The sequence below is a fragment of the Falco biarmicus genome, chromosome 8 (assembly GCF_023638135.1).
Source record: "Falco biarmicus isolate bFalBia1 chromosome 8, bFalBia1.pri, whole genome shotgun sequence".
In the NCBI taxonomy this organism is placed as follows: Eukaryota; Metazoa; Chordata; class Aves; order Falconiformes; family Falconidae; genus Falco; species Falco biarmicus.
Window position 1 is genome coordinate 62,677,784 of NC_079295.1, and position 14,878 is coordinate 62,692,661.

Sequence of the window (14,878 nt, forward strand, 5' to 3'; positions counted from 1 at the left end):
AAGGAGGAATTTGTTTGTTTTATTTGAAGTGCACACATTATCTGTCAATTTCTAACAACAGAGTTTTCACACTTGATTAGAGAAGTCAAAACTGTGGGTGAAGCCCCTTTCACTTCCCCACCAGTAACAGGAGACGTCACAGCCCGGTTATTTATTAGTTTTAGTCATTCCTCACAACAGTGACCACTTTCACACCGTATCAGAGAAATCTGCCGCTTCGCTGGGGAAATGCACTTGTAAGCAAAGCACACTGGAGCACGCAGCCTGAATTTGGGTCTTTCTAGGTATTAACTTGATATCCCAAGCAGGGTTACCGACAATAAACCCCAACACCTTACATCTTCCTTCCTGCGACCAATTAGCACCTGACAGTGCACTTGCTAAGGATTAACAAAAAATACCTTTCTTATTTTATCGACACGGATACTTGCACGGCAGCTAGTGGCATTCTGCATCCCAAATATCTGACAGACCACACACCTCGCACATACACCCAATATAGATTTTGGCACTCATGTATCTCACTTCTGGGTGGCTGGTGGCTGTGCCGCTGGTGTCACTCCAGCAATGCACTCCGGCATTTCGGAGGTGTCAATCTCCTGGAGCTCCGCACCCAGAGCTGCTGGCAGGGCATGCCGGAGCACGCTGGGGACACTCACAGCGGGACTGCACAGAAGAGGCCCTGCTGTGAGCCTTCAGCAGGTTGAAATCTCCCTGCCGGCAGTGGAAATCAGTCTCGGTGAGGATCATAGGATAAAAAACAAAGACTTTGAAACCAGGGAAGAAATTACTTTAAACCTCGTCGGTGGGATATGCAGTTCTTGGAACAATGTTTGCAATGAGTAATTGTAGCTACAACAACAACAACAACAAAAAAAAAAAAAAAAAAGGGTGAGCATACCTTCAGCCGAACCCAGCTTAGCAAGAATCCTGCTAATGCCGCTTCCTCCACCACCGGCAGCTCCCGGCGGTGCTACCCCCCGATCCCGCAGGTACGGCAGCGTTACAACACAAACAATGGCTCAGTCCTGCAAGGTGCTGAGCACTGGCCCAGCCCAGCCAAGCACTTAAGCTCGTGCTTTGTTTAATGATATGAGGGCCGGGAGCTCACTGAGTATGTTTTGTATTTGCCAGACCAGAGCTCAAGTTTTCAGCAACTGTGGGATCCAGTCCTGCATCTCTGATGGAGAAGGGTTCTCAAGCATGCTGCAACACTTAGCTGGCTGTAGCGGCTGGGCTGTGGGTGCCAAAAGGACAGACACACTCAAAGAGCCGTCGGACAAGCACAGAAAAAACCCCAAAAGCAAAGCTGTAACCGTGAGGTGAGCTGCAACCCCAAGGCAACAGCAGCAGCAGCTTGCACTGCTCTCACCAGCATCCCCTGCGCTGGCCACCGGTCACTGGCAGAGGGGACAGCCCCAGCCTGCCTGCCCTTACGCTGCCTGAAGTGCAGAGATGTACAAATCTATAGGAGGGAAGCGGCTGGGCACAGGGCAGGGTCCCGTGGTGGCTGCCACCAGCCTCGGCTCCCGGGGGCTTGGGGAACACCAACACGTGCAGGCGGGCTCCTGCTTTCATTCCAGCTTGTTTTAGTTGCTGGAAAAGGACTGTTCAGAACTTAGTTGCTACTGGTTTATCTGCTCCATCCTCACGTGAAGCCAGCGATGGCAAAAGACAGGCAGGAACATCCACAGGGGTCTCAAGATAGAGGTCTTAAAGGCCAACAAAGCTAAGCCATTCTATTTACAAAATGTCTTAGGGGGTTGTGAAATCAGGCTTACAAGGAATGAGGGATACCATTTAAATCAAAATATTGGTGGACACTGTATTAAAGAGCTTTACATCTTGGTTACACTGAGGCAGCAGCTTTGTCAATAAATTTAGCCAGCTTCACATCTCTCTTGGTCAGCCCACCGCAGTCATGGGAAATCAGAGTTATCTGAACCTGTCAAAAAGGAAAAGAAAGGGGTTACAAAGCCATTCTGACATCCGCCACGTAGGCTGAGCAACAATTCCTTGGGAACGCTGCATGTCTCTAAGGTGAACTGGTTTTACATGGTGCTCCCAGCGAGCTGGACACTCACCGCTCATGTAAATGCTCATTTAAACCTAAATATGTTGTAGGTGAGGGGGCTTAACAGGCCCTAAAGTCTAACCAAAGCGAGCCCCTTCGCAGAATAAAACAGGCTTTGCGTTCTCAGGTTTCATCCAAGAAGAGGTGTCCGATTAAGTAACTCATTCTTTACATTCAAATTCCACGGATCAGTTTCATGAAGAACCTGGGCCAGTGACCAAGCTGCCAACAGCCGAGGCAGGAGCTCAGGCGTTTTGTTAAAAAACAGTACCCTGAAGGTGAAAAAAATTGTTAAGCTTGATGCAGATTAATTTCAAAAAGAAAAACAAATGGACCGGTGCATTTTGCTATGACGCAGCTGCCTGCACGGGTTTGTTTAGACTAAGCCAGATGACAAGTTGGGCGTTACTTTGTCTCGCCTTTGAGGTTTTGGAAAGAGAGAAGACGAAAGAAAAGATAAATTCTGACGATTCTGGAAAGCCACAAAAATAGTGAAGAGTAGGTGATCAGGACTTTGTCTGGTGCGTTTAATGTCCCCTTAAAGAGGGTGAGCTGAAGGGCTGATGAGGAGGAGCCAGCGCTGGGATGCCTCTGCTGGGGAGAGGTGGGGATGTCCTGCTGGTGGTTCCAGCCGCAGGCTGCTTCTTCGCACGTCCTTTCAGTATGTTTTTAGTGATACCGCTGCATACTCACCAAATGCTAAACCACACACCTCGATACAATGCAATGAGAAGTATCAAAAAATAAAAATAAAGGGAGAGCAGTAATTCCCCCTTTCAGAGAGCACCTTTCATTTGTGGGCTGCAGTATACCTTGTAACCCTTGTAAATACAAGACCACCACCAGTCAGGTAATATTATAAACAAATTTTATAAGCTGCTATGTTGAGACATAGAGGCCTACAATTTTTTAAAAAATCAAACCTAAATTGAGACTGCTGGGCTCCCATTTAGGTACTTACACATCAGCGGTCTGCCACCCTACACCCCTGGGCTCTGGACTCGCTGCACAGAAAGTTTAAAGACAGTAATTTATTCAAGTTGGTTAAGTAAGAGCTTAAAGGCTCCTATTTTATTTTTAGATCTCAGCCAGAGAGGTGAAGTGACAGGTCCAAACCATGCAGCTGGTAGCCCTCGCAAAGAGCTTGATTCTCGATTCCTCACGGCTACAAACACCTCAGCATCTCTTTAAAAATCTCAAACCTCTTTATAAAGACACCACCTCTTTCCATTCCCTTATCTTGAACATAAACCACAAAAAAAGGCAGAGAGCATGGGCCAGAGGTCTGGCCCCCTTAGCTTGCCGTGCCTGTACCTAGGGCTGGTGACCACGTTACCTTGCTGTAGACATTGAACCATTCTGGGTGGTGATTCAGCTTCTCTGCTTGTAGGGCAACACGCGTCATAAATCCAAAAGCCTAAGGAGAGAAAGAGCAAAGAGGAAAATACTCCTTCACCTGCCTTGACTGGCAGCGGATCTGCAGGATTCACTCCAAAATCTCAACAACTCCGAGAGATGCTCTAGATAGCTGCACCTCGGGTTTGCAGGTGTTCAAGGAGCATTTCACCTTCTCACGCCACCAATGCGCTGCCTGGGATTGCTGAAACCATCCCCTTCAGACCCCAGTAAATCACTCTGCTCGACGTTACCTGCTCCGGGATTCAAAGCCGTTGTATGAGAGCAGTGGTTTTACCTTTGGCATCCAACAGTGAGTTTAAACATCCATCCCAAACCCCTCATCCCTTACTGCATCTTAGAAACATGCCATTTCTAATTAAGCATCGTGCCACAGTATTACTGATACCACTTCCAGAAACATATCCTTTCATGTAACTATTTTGCTGTCTATTTTACTGGAGGGAGAAAGGCGGCGGGTGGGTTTGCCCCTCTGCTTTATGAGAAAATATTTTCCCTTAAAATGAGTTAAAATAGGTTTCCCAGTCCTCTGCCCCTATATTCTGCACGACATGCTCCCCCAGGACGCAGGTTTTATCACGGGCTCAAGAAGAAAATAATAGCAGGCCCTTGCCAAAATACTTAGGAGCAAATCGTTGCATTATAAAGAAAATTAGAATGTCCATGTAAATCAAGAATGCAATTACGCAGCGGGGCCCGAAGGGCCTTGGTGCGTGAGCAGGATGCCTCTCGGTCGGCGGGCTTTGTTCGTACCGAGCTCCATCCATCGGGGTTCAGGACCTGAATTAACATGCAAAGCTAAAGTAACATCCACGCTGTAGTCTGGTTTGTATTATAATACAAGCAGCTCAGCAAAACCCTACCTGATTTAGGTAGTTTTTCAGTGCTAATTTATGGAAGAGAATGCACATAGCCCGCATTCCACCAAGCGATGGCCATTTCAAACAAACATGTGGTCAATGAATAACATATAATGGTTGATAATAGTTTCAAGTCTTTTTTCCTCTCACAAATTACAAAAACCTTTAAGTAAAAAAAGAATCGGTGCCTGGATGAAGTATGACTTTGTTAGTCGCTTTGCCAGTCAAATGAATGCAAACGTTATAATCAGAGAAAATCATTCCAATGAGGTTTGTCATTTGGAAATCACCAAACTGTCAGCAATTAAAAAGCTTTTTTCTTTGACCCAAGAGCATTCCAAAATTCGGGAAAATCTAACTTCCCTTGAAGCTCTCGCTCGGTTTAGTTTTACTTTGAGTGAACAATTACTTTTAAAAATTTGCAAATGTTTCAGCAGCATGCTTTGAAGCAGAAAGCTGCAAGTTGTGCACTAGATGTTAGCAATGATTTGGAAAACTTCTGCATTAATCGTGTTGAATGATTTTTGATTTAAATGCTTTTAGAGCGTCCATGGGCTTCATAGGAATGCTATTTCCAACAGAGCAACCTAGACACAGAAAGGTCCCCAAAAGTTTATAACAGCAATGCATCTACAGCTGGATTGCCTTTCTACAAATAAACAGGATGGGAAAGAAAAAGAATTAGATTTATAAACCCCCCTACCAGGTTCATGTACGCCCTACCAGCGCCTGTCCGTCCCAGGAACTCACCCACCAGGGCACGCTCCACAAACACAATTCATCGACTCTGTGGCAATAATCACCGCTCCAACGGAAGGCAGGCAGAGCAACTGCGGCCGCAAACCAGGCTACTGAATCGTCTGTCCTGCAGACCCTCCTTCACGCTTTGTGGTGACAAATCCTCTGTGACCAGTGGACCACCAAATCCTCTGTGACCGGTGGACCACCAAATCACCCACTTCCCCTGAAGGCAGTAACAAGTCTCCAGCTAGGTAAAACGGACGTTGGTCTTAAAACTGTTCATCTTCCCGAGGAGTGCTCGATTTGGGGCTGTCTGAGCCGTGAAAAGGAATTCACTCTGGCGCACGGGACCCTCCCCAGGACAGGTCCTGCTGCTCGTTGCTCCAGCTGGCCACGACTGCCCGGCCAGGGCAATGCGGTGGCGCAGCGAAGGACGAAGCCCGCGCGCCTGCGAGGCATGCCCGCCTTCCTGCGTGCCCTGCTCTGCTCGGAGACCTGCTCCCTCGGTGCACGTTACCCAAAGCAACTTACCTCTTGCCATTTTGTTTATTTTAATTATACACAAAAAGTATGTCCCACTAAGAAAATGAGCTATGGTTCTACCGAGCAATTTCACCAAAGCAATCTCCATTAAGGCCCTAAATACTTCCTTTGCTAATTAAACGAATTGGAACGCTATTGTTTATGAATCACCTTTGTATTTGTAGAGCCATAACCCTTCTTTGGGAAAATACAATTGGCTCTGGAAGGAAAAGATATTCAGGTTTGATTAGATATGAAAACACTATTACATAAAATCAGTTTGGACATTTCTTCACGTCTTGAAACTTGATCGGTAATTTGGTCTAATTGGTGATCAAGGAAACTATCTTGTGATCAATTAAAGTAATTACCGCATTCCGGCAACACAACCAACCTTAATTTGAGCAGGAGTCTGCACTTCTTCAACTTTAATTAAAAATAATGAAAATTATTATGCAGTCTGCAGTGCAAGATCATTGTCAAGACTGCATTGGTGGGCAGAGTTTATCAGACCATCACACATTTCTTGATGAAAGTGGGACAAGTACCCTACTCATGACAAAGACCCAACACAGTCTTGACTTTCACTATATTAATAACAGAGATCTGCAGCCCCTCGGCCACTAACAAGACCTTTTTCAGATTTTCCCTTTAAAAAGAGGAGAGGAGAAAGAAAGGATTTGTGTATTTTCCAAAAGCCATAAAGAAGTATTTAAAGAGGCTTTGATGTATTAATATTATGAAGTATTCTGATATTTCTGTAACAGGCATATTAGACAGACATTTTCAACCTGATTCTTTTAGTACGTTTGAGCTAAAATAACATCCAGACACAGAGGGTACTCTGACAGCATCACCCGCGTGACCTGCCACGAGCCATGGAGAGCAGCAGAAGCAGCAAGGAGTGAAACAATCCTGCACAGACAAGGGGATGCCTTGGGTGCCCCGGTATGTCCCTTCCCTTCATGTCTTTTAAGATCGTGAAAGACAGAACTGAAAACTAATGGTGTTTCAGTCAAAACATCACTTGTAAAACTAGATTTTTTAAATACTAGCAGCCATAGCGTGTCTTTATGAGATAAAAATCAGGGCTACTCTCAGAAGAACAAGTTAACCTAATAAAGGAAAACAAAACCCCAACAAACCAAACTTTAAAATAAATTCAGCTATCGCATAATGTTTCAGGACTGGCCAAACTGCTTGTGAAAACGACAAAGTATGCTATCAAAAAATAAGACTTAATGTGACTTCTGTTGCCTGAGAATGGGAAAACCAGGGCCAGACACCGCTGTCAGAAGTGGGAGGAGAGATGAAATTCCATCCACCCCTCGGCACTGCGCAACGCCGCATGGCTCCGGGAGAACCGCGGGATCCTGCAGCTAATCTGCTATTATTCTTCCTTTCACACTTCTTAAGCAAGGAATCAATTCATCTTAATACTTTTTAAACATGCTGCTTTTGCACAATGCTTGCCAACATTATCTTGATGAGTTAGACATCAAAGCGACGCAGGTCGCTGTGTGGTGCTCGTACATCACCACCCGTGCGTCCCCCGTGATGGATTGCCCCAGTGCATCTCCACAGCACAGCAGCTGACAGGACTTGACTCGAAAGCGGAGATAGTCGAGAAAAACAGCTGAAAGGCCTAACAATATGACCACACGCACTTTTTATTTATTTGTTTTAAAATGCGTACGCTGTGAAGTATGTACCCAGCCTTCTTAAATCCTTCGGACACCCAGCCAAGGAAACCATATGCTCGTCACAAGCACGTTAAGGATTCTGCCTCCCATCTGTCATTATAACACTGGAGGTAGCATTAACCTTGACCTTCTGCAGCGTGAGGGCTACCTGTCTTCCCTTCCCCACCCACCCAAGCTGCATCTGTATCATTTATCAGCGGGAAACGAACAAATAAAACCAGTTCTAGTGCCATTGTCCTGCAAGGCAAGAGAGGACTATGCCTCACGCATTTGCTTTCCATTCACCCGAGCAAAAAATGCCCATATCCAGCATGTGTTCTCCTGAGCAGCTTGACACTTATAACAATAATAAACTCAAATCATTAAGGTTCACTTCCAGACTGCAGAAGCTTTCCCATCTCCAGCTGACGGAGCTACCTAACTGAGCTACGGGCCAGCGGATAAAAGGAAAAAAGCTCTTTAATGTCGAGCTATGGCAAGTTACGTCACCAGGGCCGTCATGGTATTTCCTCTTGTGCTCTCAAGCGAAATGCAGGGTTTGTTTTACTTAAATTCTATTTATGCCATTAAGAAAGACTTTTACCTTATAAACGTTCAAAAATCATCTCACAAGGTCACATTCTTCATCGGAAAGTGACAACGTGGTTAAAACACAAAAAAAGAGGAATGCAGCGAGCACTTAGGGAGGTGATGGCAGCACAGCAGGACAGGTATCATTCTCGAACCCACGTGCCTGTTTTGGGATTCCTCCCTGTCGGCATCATCAGCCTGCCTGAGCCATCCCCAGGGATGCTGGCTCCACCTGGCATTAGATATTTTCCTCTTCTGTTGTTTTTTTTTTTTTTTTTTCTGGCTCTGCCTGGATCCATCCATGACATAAATCAGGGTGATGCTTCCCCACTGCTCTTCTCCTTTTTAGTACCATTCCAAGAGCAGCCAGACAGTCATGAAGAACGCAACTAAAGGATGCCCCAGTGCAGAGCCAAGCGCAGCTTCTCCCGTCCCCACCTCCCCGGTGCGAGGGCATAAGCCATGGAGCAGCCGGCTCAGGCGTCGTGCCTGCACCTCCCTGCTCCCTCACCCGGTGACCCACCCAGGCACGGGCAGGCAGCAGGGTCCGACGGTGAACACCTAACAAACCACGGTCAGAGATGTGGTTTCCTCCTCTTTATTAGCTGGAGCAGCAAAATACTGCAAATGCAGCCAACCCTCCTCTTCCCTAAGCATCACTGGAGACTGCGGTAAGCAGGACTCCTGACTCTGACGGTCACTGATAAAGGGAAAGGATGGAAGAGGAATACTATAGACACACTGAGATGCTGTTTCTGTCTTCAGAACAGAATGTGAAACTCTAAAAAACCCCACAACCACACTTTCCAACTCAATTGTTCATGCTTTTCTGCGTTTACAATGTTCTTTTAAAATCCAGAGCTGACTGCTGGCATCCCCCATACTTATCCGCACACATCATTTATACAAAAGTGAAATGCTGCTTTGCACTCTAAAAAAAGTTACCTATTTATAGTTGTATCGTGGCTGTAAACATTACTCTCCATGTTAGATCTGCAGCGGCGTATGTGAAAACCTTTACACCATGTTCTACAAAGAACGCCGTTTCTGTTTCTGTCTCCCAACACTTGTTTACAATTATGTCGGTGAAGAAACTAGCTCGCCAGCTCTATATCAAACATTTTTGACAGCAAAAGCACAAACACTGATCTGTTCTAAGTAGTTTGCCACTCTATGTAATCTTGGAAAAGGCATTCTTGCCTTTGATTCTAAAAATGTTTATACTTCATACATTATGCAAATAGTTTTTATATATTAAGAAATAATGCAAGCAAAGCTCAAGTTAAATTAAATTCTTCAACAATAACCTTGCCAAAGCACTGATTTTCCTATTAAAAAAATTATTCCAATTTGTTGATCTTACATTGGATGAAACATACTGTAACAATCTTCATAATTTATGTCCTGTTGGGACACTATGATTTAAAGTAACATAATACAGACCAGCATCACTGCTAATCTAAACCACCTGACCAGATAAACAACAGTTTCCCCTTCCCTCTTCACTGAGGGTATTTCTGTTTATTGTCATATGATTTACCAATTTGAAGAACATGAAGAATAAATGGAGGCAAAGGGAAGCGGAGCTCGGAGGCATGGCCTTTCCTCAACAGGGATGTTTCTCACACAGGTACCGGTACAATGTCAAGAGCCGCGGGAGATGACAGAAGGCAATTTCAGGAATGCTGTCCCAGGAAAAGCCCAAGCTGCTTGCAGGCAAGGGAAGTTTACACTCACTTGGTGCAATCTAGACCAGGTGTGGCACGAGAAGCGACATGGTCCTGATGATGCTCAAGATGCAGCTCCCCAAAAGGGGTCTGAGTCGCAGGCTTCACCTTCTAAGCTCAGCAGTGACCTAAGCTGTGACATTGCTTTGCCATAAAGCAGGTGCAAGTGTCATGTGCCCCGTTTGTGATTCAACTGGCCTGAAAAACAAATGCAAATTTTCTGTGAAGGCCAAGGAACATGGATCAATGCAAGCCAAGGGCCCACGAGGACGGCAGAGAGCACCGACCTGCTCCTCGAGCCTTCTCCGCGCTTTGCCTGCCTCGTCCCCTCGTGCTCGCCAGGTGCGTGAGATGCCCTCGCGTGCAACCCGCACAACAAACCTCACCTTTACCTTTTCTAAGCCTATTTGTATCAACATTTTCATAACTGCTGAATTTAGACCTCTTTTTCTTTTATTGGTGATAATATGATACAAAACTTTCCATCTATTACCTTCTTCCTTGTCACATCTTGACTTTTCCAGCAGCCTCGGTGCCGAGGATCATTTTTCCTATTCTCATTTTTATTACAGTAAGTGATTGCACCTGGATTTCATGAACAGAAAGCAGATAATATTCTCGGTGATTCAATGAACAGACTTCACACCAAAATTAATCGCCTATCCCACCAAAAAGATTTATAGACTCGATGGAGTACAAGTGAGAGAACATGGAGATATCTGAAGGCAGCATAAAAACTTCTTTCTGGGAACGGTAAAAGTTTCAAGCCTAGTCTCTACTGGGTCAATACAACCGTATCACAAAATACATTAATTTGCTTATAGGTAGATAAAAATAATTATAGGTGCCATAAAGACTACTGCAAAATAAGAAGACATCCTAAATCCCAAGGAAACCTGCAACGAGGTCGCATGGTATTTGTGATATATCACTTCATATAGAAATATTAAAAAGAAATGCCTTTTTTTTTTCCTCCCCTGGTTCCAGTTTCTTAGCACTAGGTAAACATACACTCATAAATATGATTTTATTTATCGAAATAATGTAGCTCTATAATTAGATTTTCGAGAAAAAGAGGGGAAATCATCCCAGGTTTCGGGACTGAACTAGAACATGGAAGAAATCCTCCAGCCACACCATCAGCTTAATGTGGCTCTCCACCTCCCAAGCCATTTTGGTGTGCTTTGTGCTCAAAAATGGAATATAAAGGTTGCACTTAGGAGGTTTGCACCAAATAAAAAAGCTACTTCAAGAAACATGACTTTTTAAAATGAGCTTTTTGCACCCTACCTAAAAACATTAAATAATACAGCGAAGCCCCATTAACTGAGCACCTGCTAAAGCAATCAGCCACTTAAAATAATAAACTCTCTTGGCTGTGCAACTGAAAGAACAATGATAATTTTACTTGTTAAAGCAAATGTTTGGCCCAGCAAATCAAACCCCTGGCTGTACTGTAATAAAGCCATCACACAAACCACTATAAAAATAAACTAGTAACAAGGTGCCGTTAGTCCCCAGTCCCAACCTTTGGAATTCAGGCACCCGAGCCCCCCGCTAAGGCGCTCCGCAGCCAACCCGCTTCGTGCCTCTGCCTGACCCATCCTCGACCACACGGTGCCGGCCCATGACATGATGCTACTGTAAAACAGACCACTGAAGAATTAATTTAAGCGAATACTCCACTTCAGAAAGGTGCTCGAACCCTCTGGCTTCTGCAGAGCTCAGGTGCAGCGTAGAAGAACAGGGAAGTTCCTTATCCCATCGCGCCACGTTCTGGATGGGACGGAGCTGGCCACAGCAGAACAAAACTCTACCGTCTTCCCCGATGTTTCTTTTTACTCATACACGAAGGAATGATTTCATTCTGCAAACATGAAAGTGAAGTTCACATGCCATACATGTTGCTGATAACACAGGGAGCGCTCAGACAAAATTATCCTTGCTCTTTTGGCCAAGATTACAGATTCTACCAGTTTAATATCCAAGATCTTCTCTGCTGAGTATCCGAGGGCAATCGTACCCTGCCTCTGATAATCCTCTAAATCTCTGCCATTTATGATGCTAAGAAAACATCAAAGAGTGATAAGAAAGGCATCGCTTTATGATGGATGAAGAGAAGGGGTTGGTCTCAAGACCATTTCATCTCCCACTATCCTACCCACTGTCAGCTTCTTTGGGTTTTGGGTTTTTTTTTTTTAAAGACAAGGTCTGCAATTGAAACATGCAACAAAGAAATCACAATGGAGGTGTGAGGCACTTGGAAAGACCCTCTTGGCTAAGCCAGAATCGAAAAAGACCTGAAGCTGTGAAATAAAGCAAATTAAGGAACATTCACTGCAGATCCAGTCAGGGAATCATTTCACTCAACCCAGCTGCTGAAAGCGTCCTACTGTGTTGTTAGAATGCGTCTTCACGTTGGGACAACTCTTAGAGTAGAAGGGAGTATATGATACAGGGGGGCAGTGAACTCAGCAGGAGGCTCACCTGGGCCAGCACCTGCAGGCGTTTGATTTATATTGCACTATAAAACCTCAATGTGATTTTGCAGACAGACATTTCAAGTCTAGAAGTGACAGATCCTTCAAAAAAACCCAAAGAGTAGGAGAGAACAAGCATCTTCCCAGACAACACGTTTCTCTTCGGGGCATCCTTCAACCTCCAAGCAGCCGGGGTACCTTGCCTGGTTTGCCATGCCCACCACTCCCGATGGGATCTGCAGGTCACCTGGACCTGTGCTTCATCTCCTGACTCTGATATGTAGAACGGCTGGAGCAGGTGGCAGAGAAATGGACAAAGGCAGCCAAGTTAAGTTACGTTATTAAGAATGAGACTCAATTAACTGCCAATAATTTAGATAGACAACCTACACTCAAGGTTTCCAACTGCCTTCAGACACCTCCATGTGCTCCAAGCACATGCCTGGAAGTGGCATGGTACATCTGATGTGCAATATTTTAAGAGGTTCCATGGTTTTTTGGTTGGCTGCTCTTTTCTAAGACACAAGGGTTCTTCTGGGCAACCCACACTGTTTGTACATCGGCACATCTGGAAACAGAGAGACGGGCTCATGAGGGGAGACAAATACTGAGTCCTCCAGTGAACATCCAATTTCTTTTAGAAATTCGTACGAGCACACCACAAAGGGAATCCCTTTGTACAACTCTGTTTTTTTCATTAGATTGGGCATTACAAGACACGGTCGTAAACCCAACGTCCTGGACCTGCACAGCTAACAGTAGTTTTGCTTCCCACAAGCACCCACCCACTGTATCATGGAATAAAGATTCTCCCAACCAGGGGCACCTTGGTCACACACAGACACAGGTTTAACTGCCTCCTGTTGTTTTCATCACAGCACGAGGAAAATCACACTAGAACATGAAATCAGGACCTTCCCCTAGGAATAAAAAACATTTTCCTGCAAAGCACCCTTAGCGATAAAACAAACCCACAGCGCGGGGCTGACTCAGGACGGGGCTCCCCACTCACCGGTGTGTTCCCCACCAAAACCCTCCAAGACATCACAGCCAGCTTTATGTTTGTCCAAAGCAACTTTTCATCTCAGCCCGACAAAATTAAAGGAAGGAAAGGGCAAGGAGAAGAGGAAGAAGGGAAGCTCTCCCCAAACCCCCCTGCACGAAGCAGGTCTGTAGCTTTATAAAAAAGGAATAAAAAAAAATTACACTCACCTCACCCTGATAAGCTGTGGCCCTGCCAGTGGCTTTCCAGAGCAGATGTAACGTTTTAGCCAAACGTGATTGTTTGTGAAAGAAATAATTCTGATCAAAACCCGAAACTGCAGCCAGCAGAAGCGCTGCACTTCGTCACGTTAATCCGCCCTGACGGGGAGCAGCGAGCGGAGATTCCTACTGCGAGAGGAGCAGATGCGAAAGGTCAGCACTGGCCCGCGACTTCAAAACCCTTAACGTGTAAAACAGTGTGCATTAAAGCCTGAAACGGCTCACCGCGGGATTAACGGATGTCCGCTAAGTGGGTTTGATGTGCTTTTGGTGAGTAATGGTTAATTTTTAAATAGGGGCGTTGTAGTTTTATTTTAGTTTATTCTGCCAGCCAGAGTCCATTTTTAATTACAGCTGCAGAGAATAATATCCCAAAGCGTGTCTCTCCTTCGCGAGAGTACCAGAAAGCGAGAGCTGCTGGTGTAAAAGGCAATTTATGGTTTGGGAATGTAGTTGGGCATTACTCCAGAAGCAAGGGGATGCAAAAAGTTAAACAACCAAGACAGAGAGATGTGCTGTTTGCATTTAATGAGCATCTTTCCAGCACCCCCATAAAAAAAATATAAAATTAATGTATAAAGAGTTGCAAGACACCCGGTTTCCTTAACCAAAAAAGTAAAGAAAGGATTGTGAGTGACCATCCTCTTTAGCTCAGGCAGCATCAGTCTCACTTGCATTTTTCCAAACAGTGGTCTCCAACTGAATTCAAACCCACTGAATTTTCCATTCATTTTCCAAAGGTGTTTTAATGAGGAAAAAGCCCAAACTGCAGCTACTGACCTGCTCACAGTTGCTCCTTTTGGTTACGCATGTGGGGCAGCCCTGCCCGCGTGGCTGATAAACAGAACAAACGTTGTAACCCAAACAGAACGAATGACCAATTTGTGGGGCTGGAAAAAAGGGGAAACAATTCTTCTACTCCAAATCTACAAGACAGCTTGTGAAATCCAAAAGGCATTTTGACAAACAACTTCTTTTGCGCTTTCAGATCAATGCATGCAACAAGCGTTAAGGCAAATGCTGTAATAATTTTTACTTGAGTGATAATAAATCCATCTTTTAAGGAAAGCATCTGTATTAGAGCCAACTGGAGAGCTGCCCAAAGGTCAGCTGGGCAGATTTAAGCAGTGGCCTGCTTAAATGGAGATACAACAGGTCTACTCAGTGGGGAAAACAGCAATTAGAAATGCCAGCACCCCCAGTAATTCTAAACAATAAAATAATGGTTTATTCTAAGGAGAAATATGACCTAGCTCACCGAGAAAACGAGCATCCCTAATCACAGTTAAGTCACAAGAAAAATTAAATTGATGCAACTTCTTGGACACCTGGGATGGGACATCTTGCATGATGAAGGAGATGAAGGACACATGCCCATTCTGAGTCTTCAACTGAAACATGATTAATTGTATTTAAATATGATTAATGTTGTGATTAATCACTGGCCTGATACTGGTGGTAGTGCCATGATACTGTAATGGTGACACTGGTACTGCAACAGTACCTGCCACAGGCAGAAGGG

General features: G+C 44.9%; 2 protein-coding genes across 10 annotated transcripts in view; both read right to left on the reverse strand.

Annotated features, from left to right (window-relative positions):
• Positions 1-14,878, reverse strand: part of PCBD2 (pterin-4 alpha-carbinolamine dehydratase 2) — a 24,496-nt gene continuing 9,618 nt past the window's right edge. For 2 of the 3 annotated variants that reach the window (XM_056348028.1, XM_056348029.1), the window contains exons 3-4: positions 3,411-3,491; positions 1-1,945 (exon numbers count right to left, since the gene is read on the reverse strand). In XM_056348028.1, the coding sequence (XP_056204003.1) occupies positions 1,850-1,945; positions 3,411-3,491 (177 nt within the window). In that variant the 3' untranslated portion in view covers positions 1-1,849. Of the gene's footprint in view, positions 1,946-3,410; positions 3,492-9,426; positions 9,562-14,878 lie in introns of those variants that run through there. The other variant, XM_056348030.1, reaches the window with a different exon arrangement.
• The window catches only part of TXNDC15 (thioredoxin domain containing 15), a 27,436-nt gene continuing 14,357 nt past the window's right edge, over positions 1,800-14,878 (reverse strand). The window contains exons 7-12 of one of the 7 annotated variants that reach the window (XR_008823353.1): positions 14,137-14,246; positions 13,306-13,485; positions 10,107-11,480; positions 9,427-9,811; positions 3,411-3,491; positions 1,800-1,945 (exon numbers count right to left, since the gene is read on the reverse strand). The gene's annotated coding sequence lies outside the window, so the exon portion shown is untranslated. Of the gene's footprint in view, positions 1,946-3,410; positions 3,492-9,426; positions 9,812-10,106; positions 11,481-13,305; positions 14,247-14,878 lie in introns of all 7 variants that reach the window. The other 6 variants (XR_008823356.1, XR_008823355.1, XR_008823354.1 and 3 more) reach the window with 6 other exon arrangements.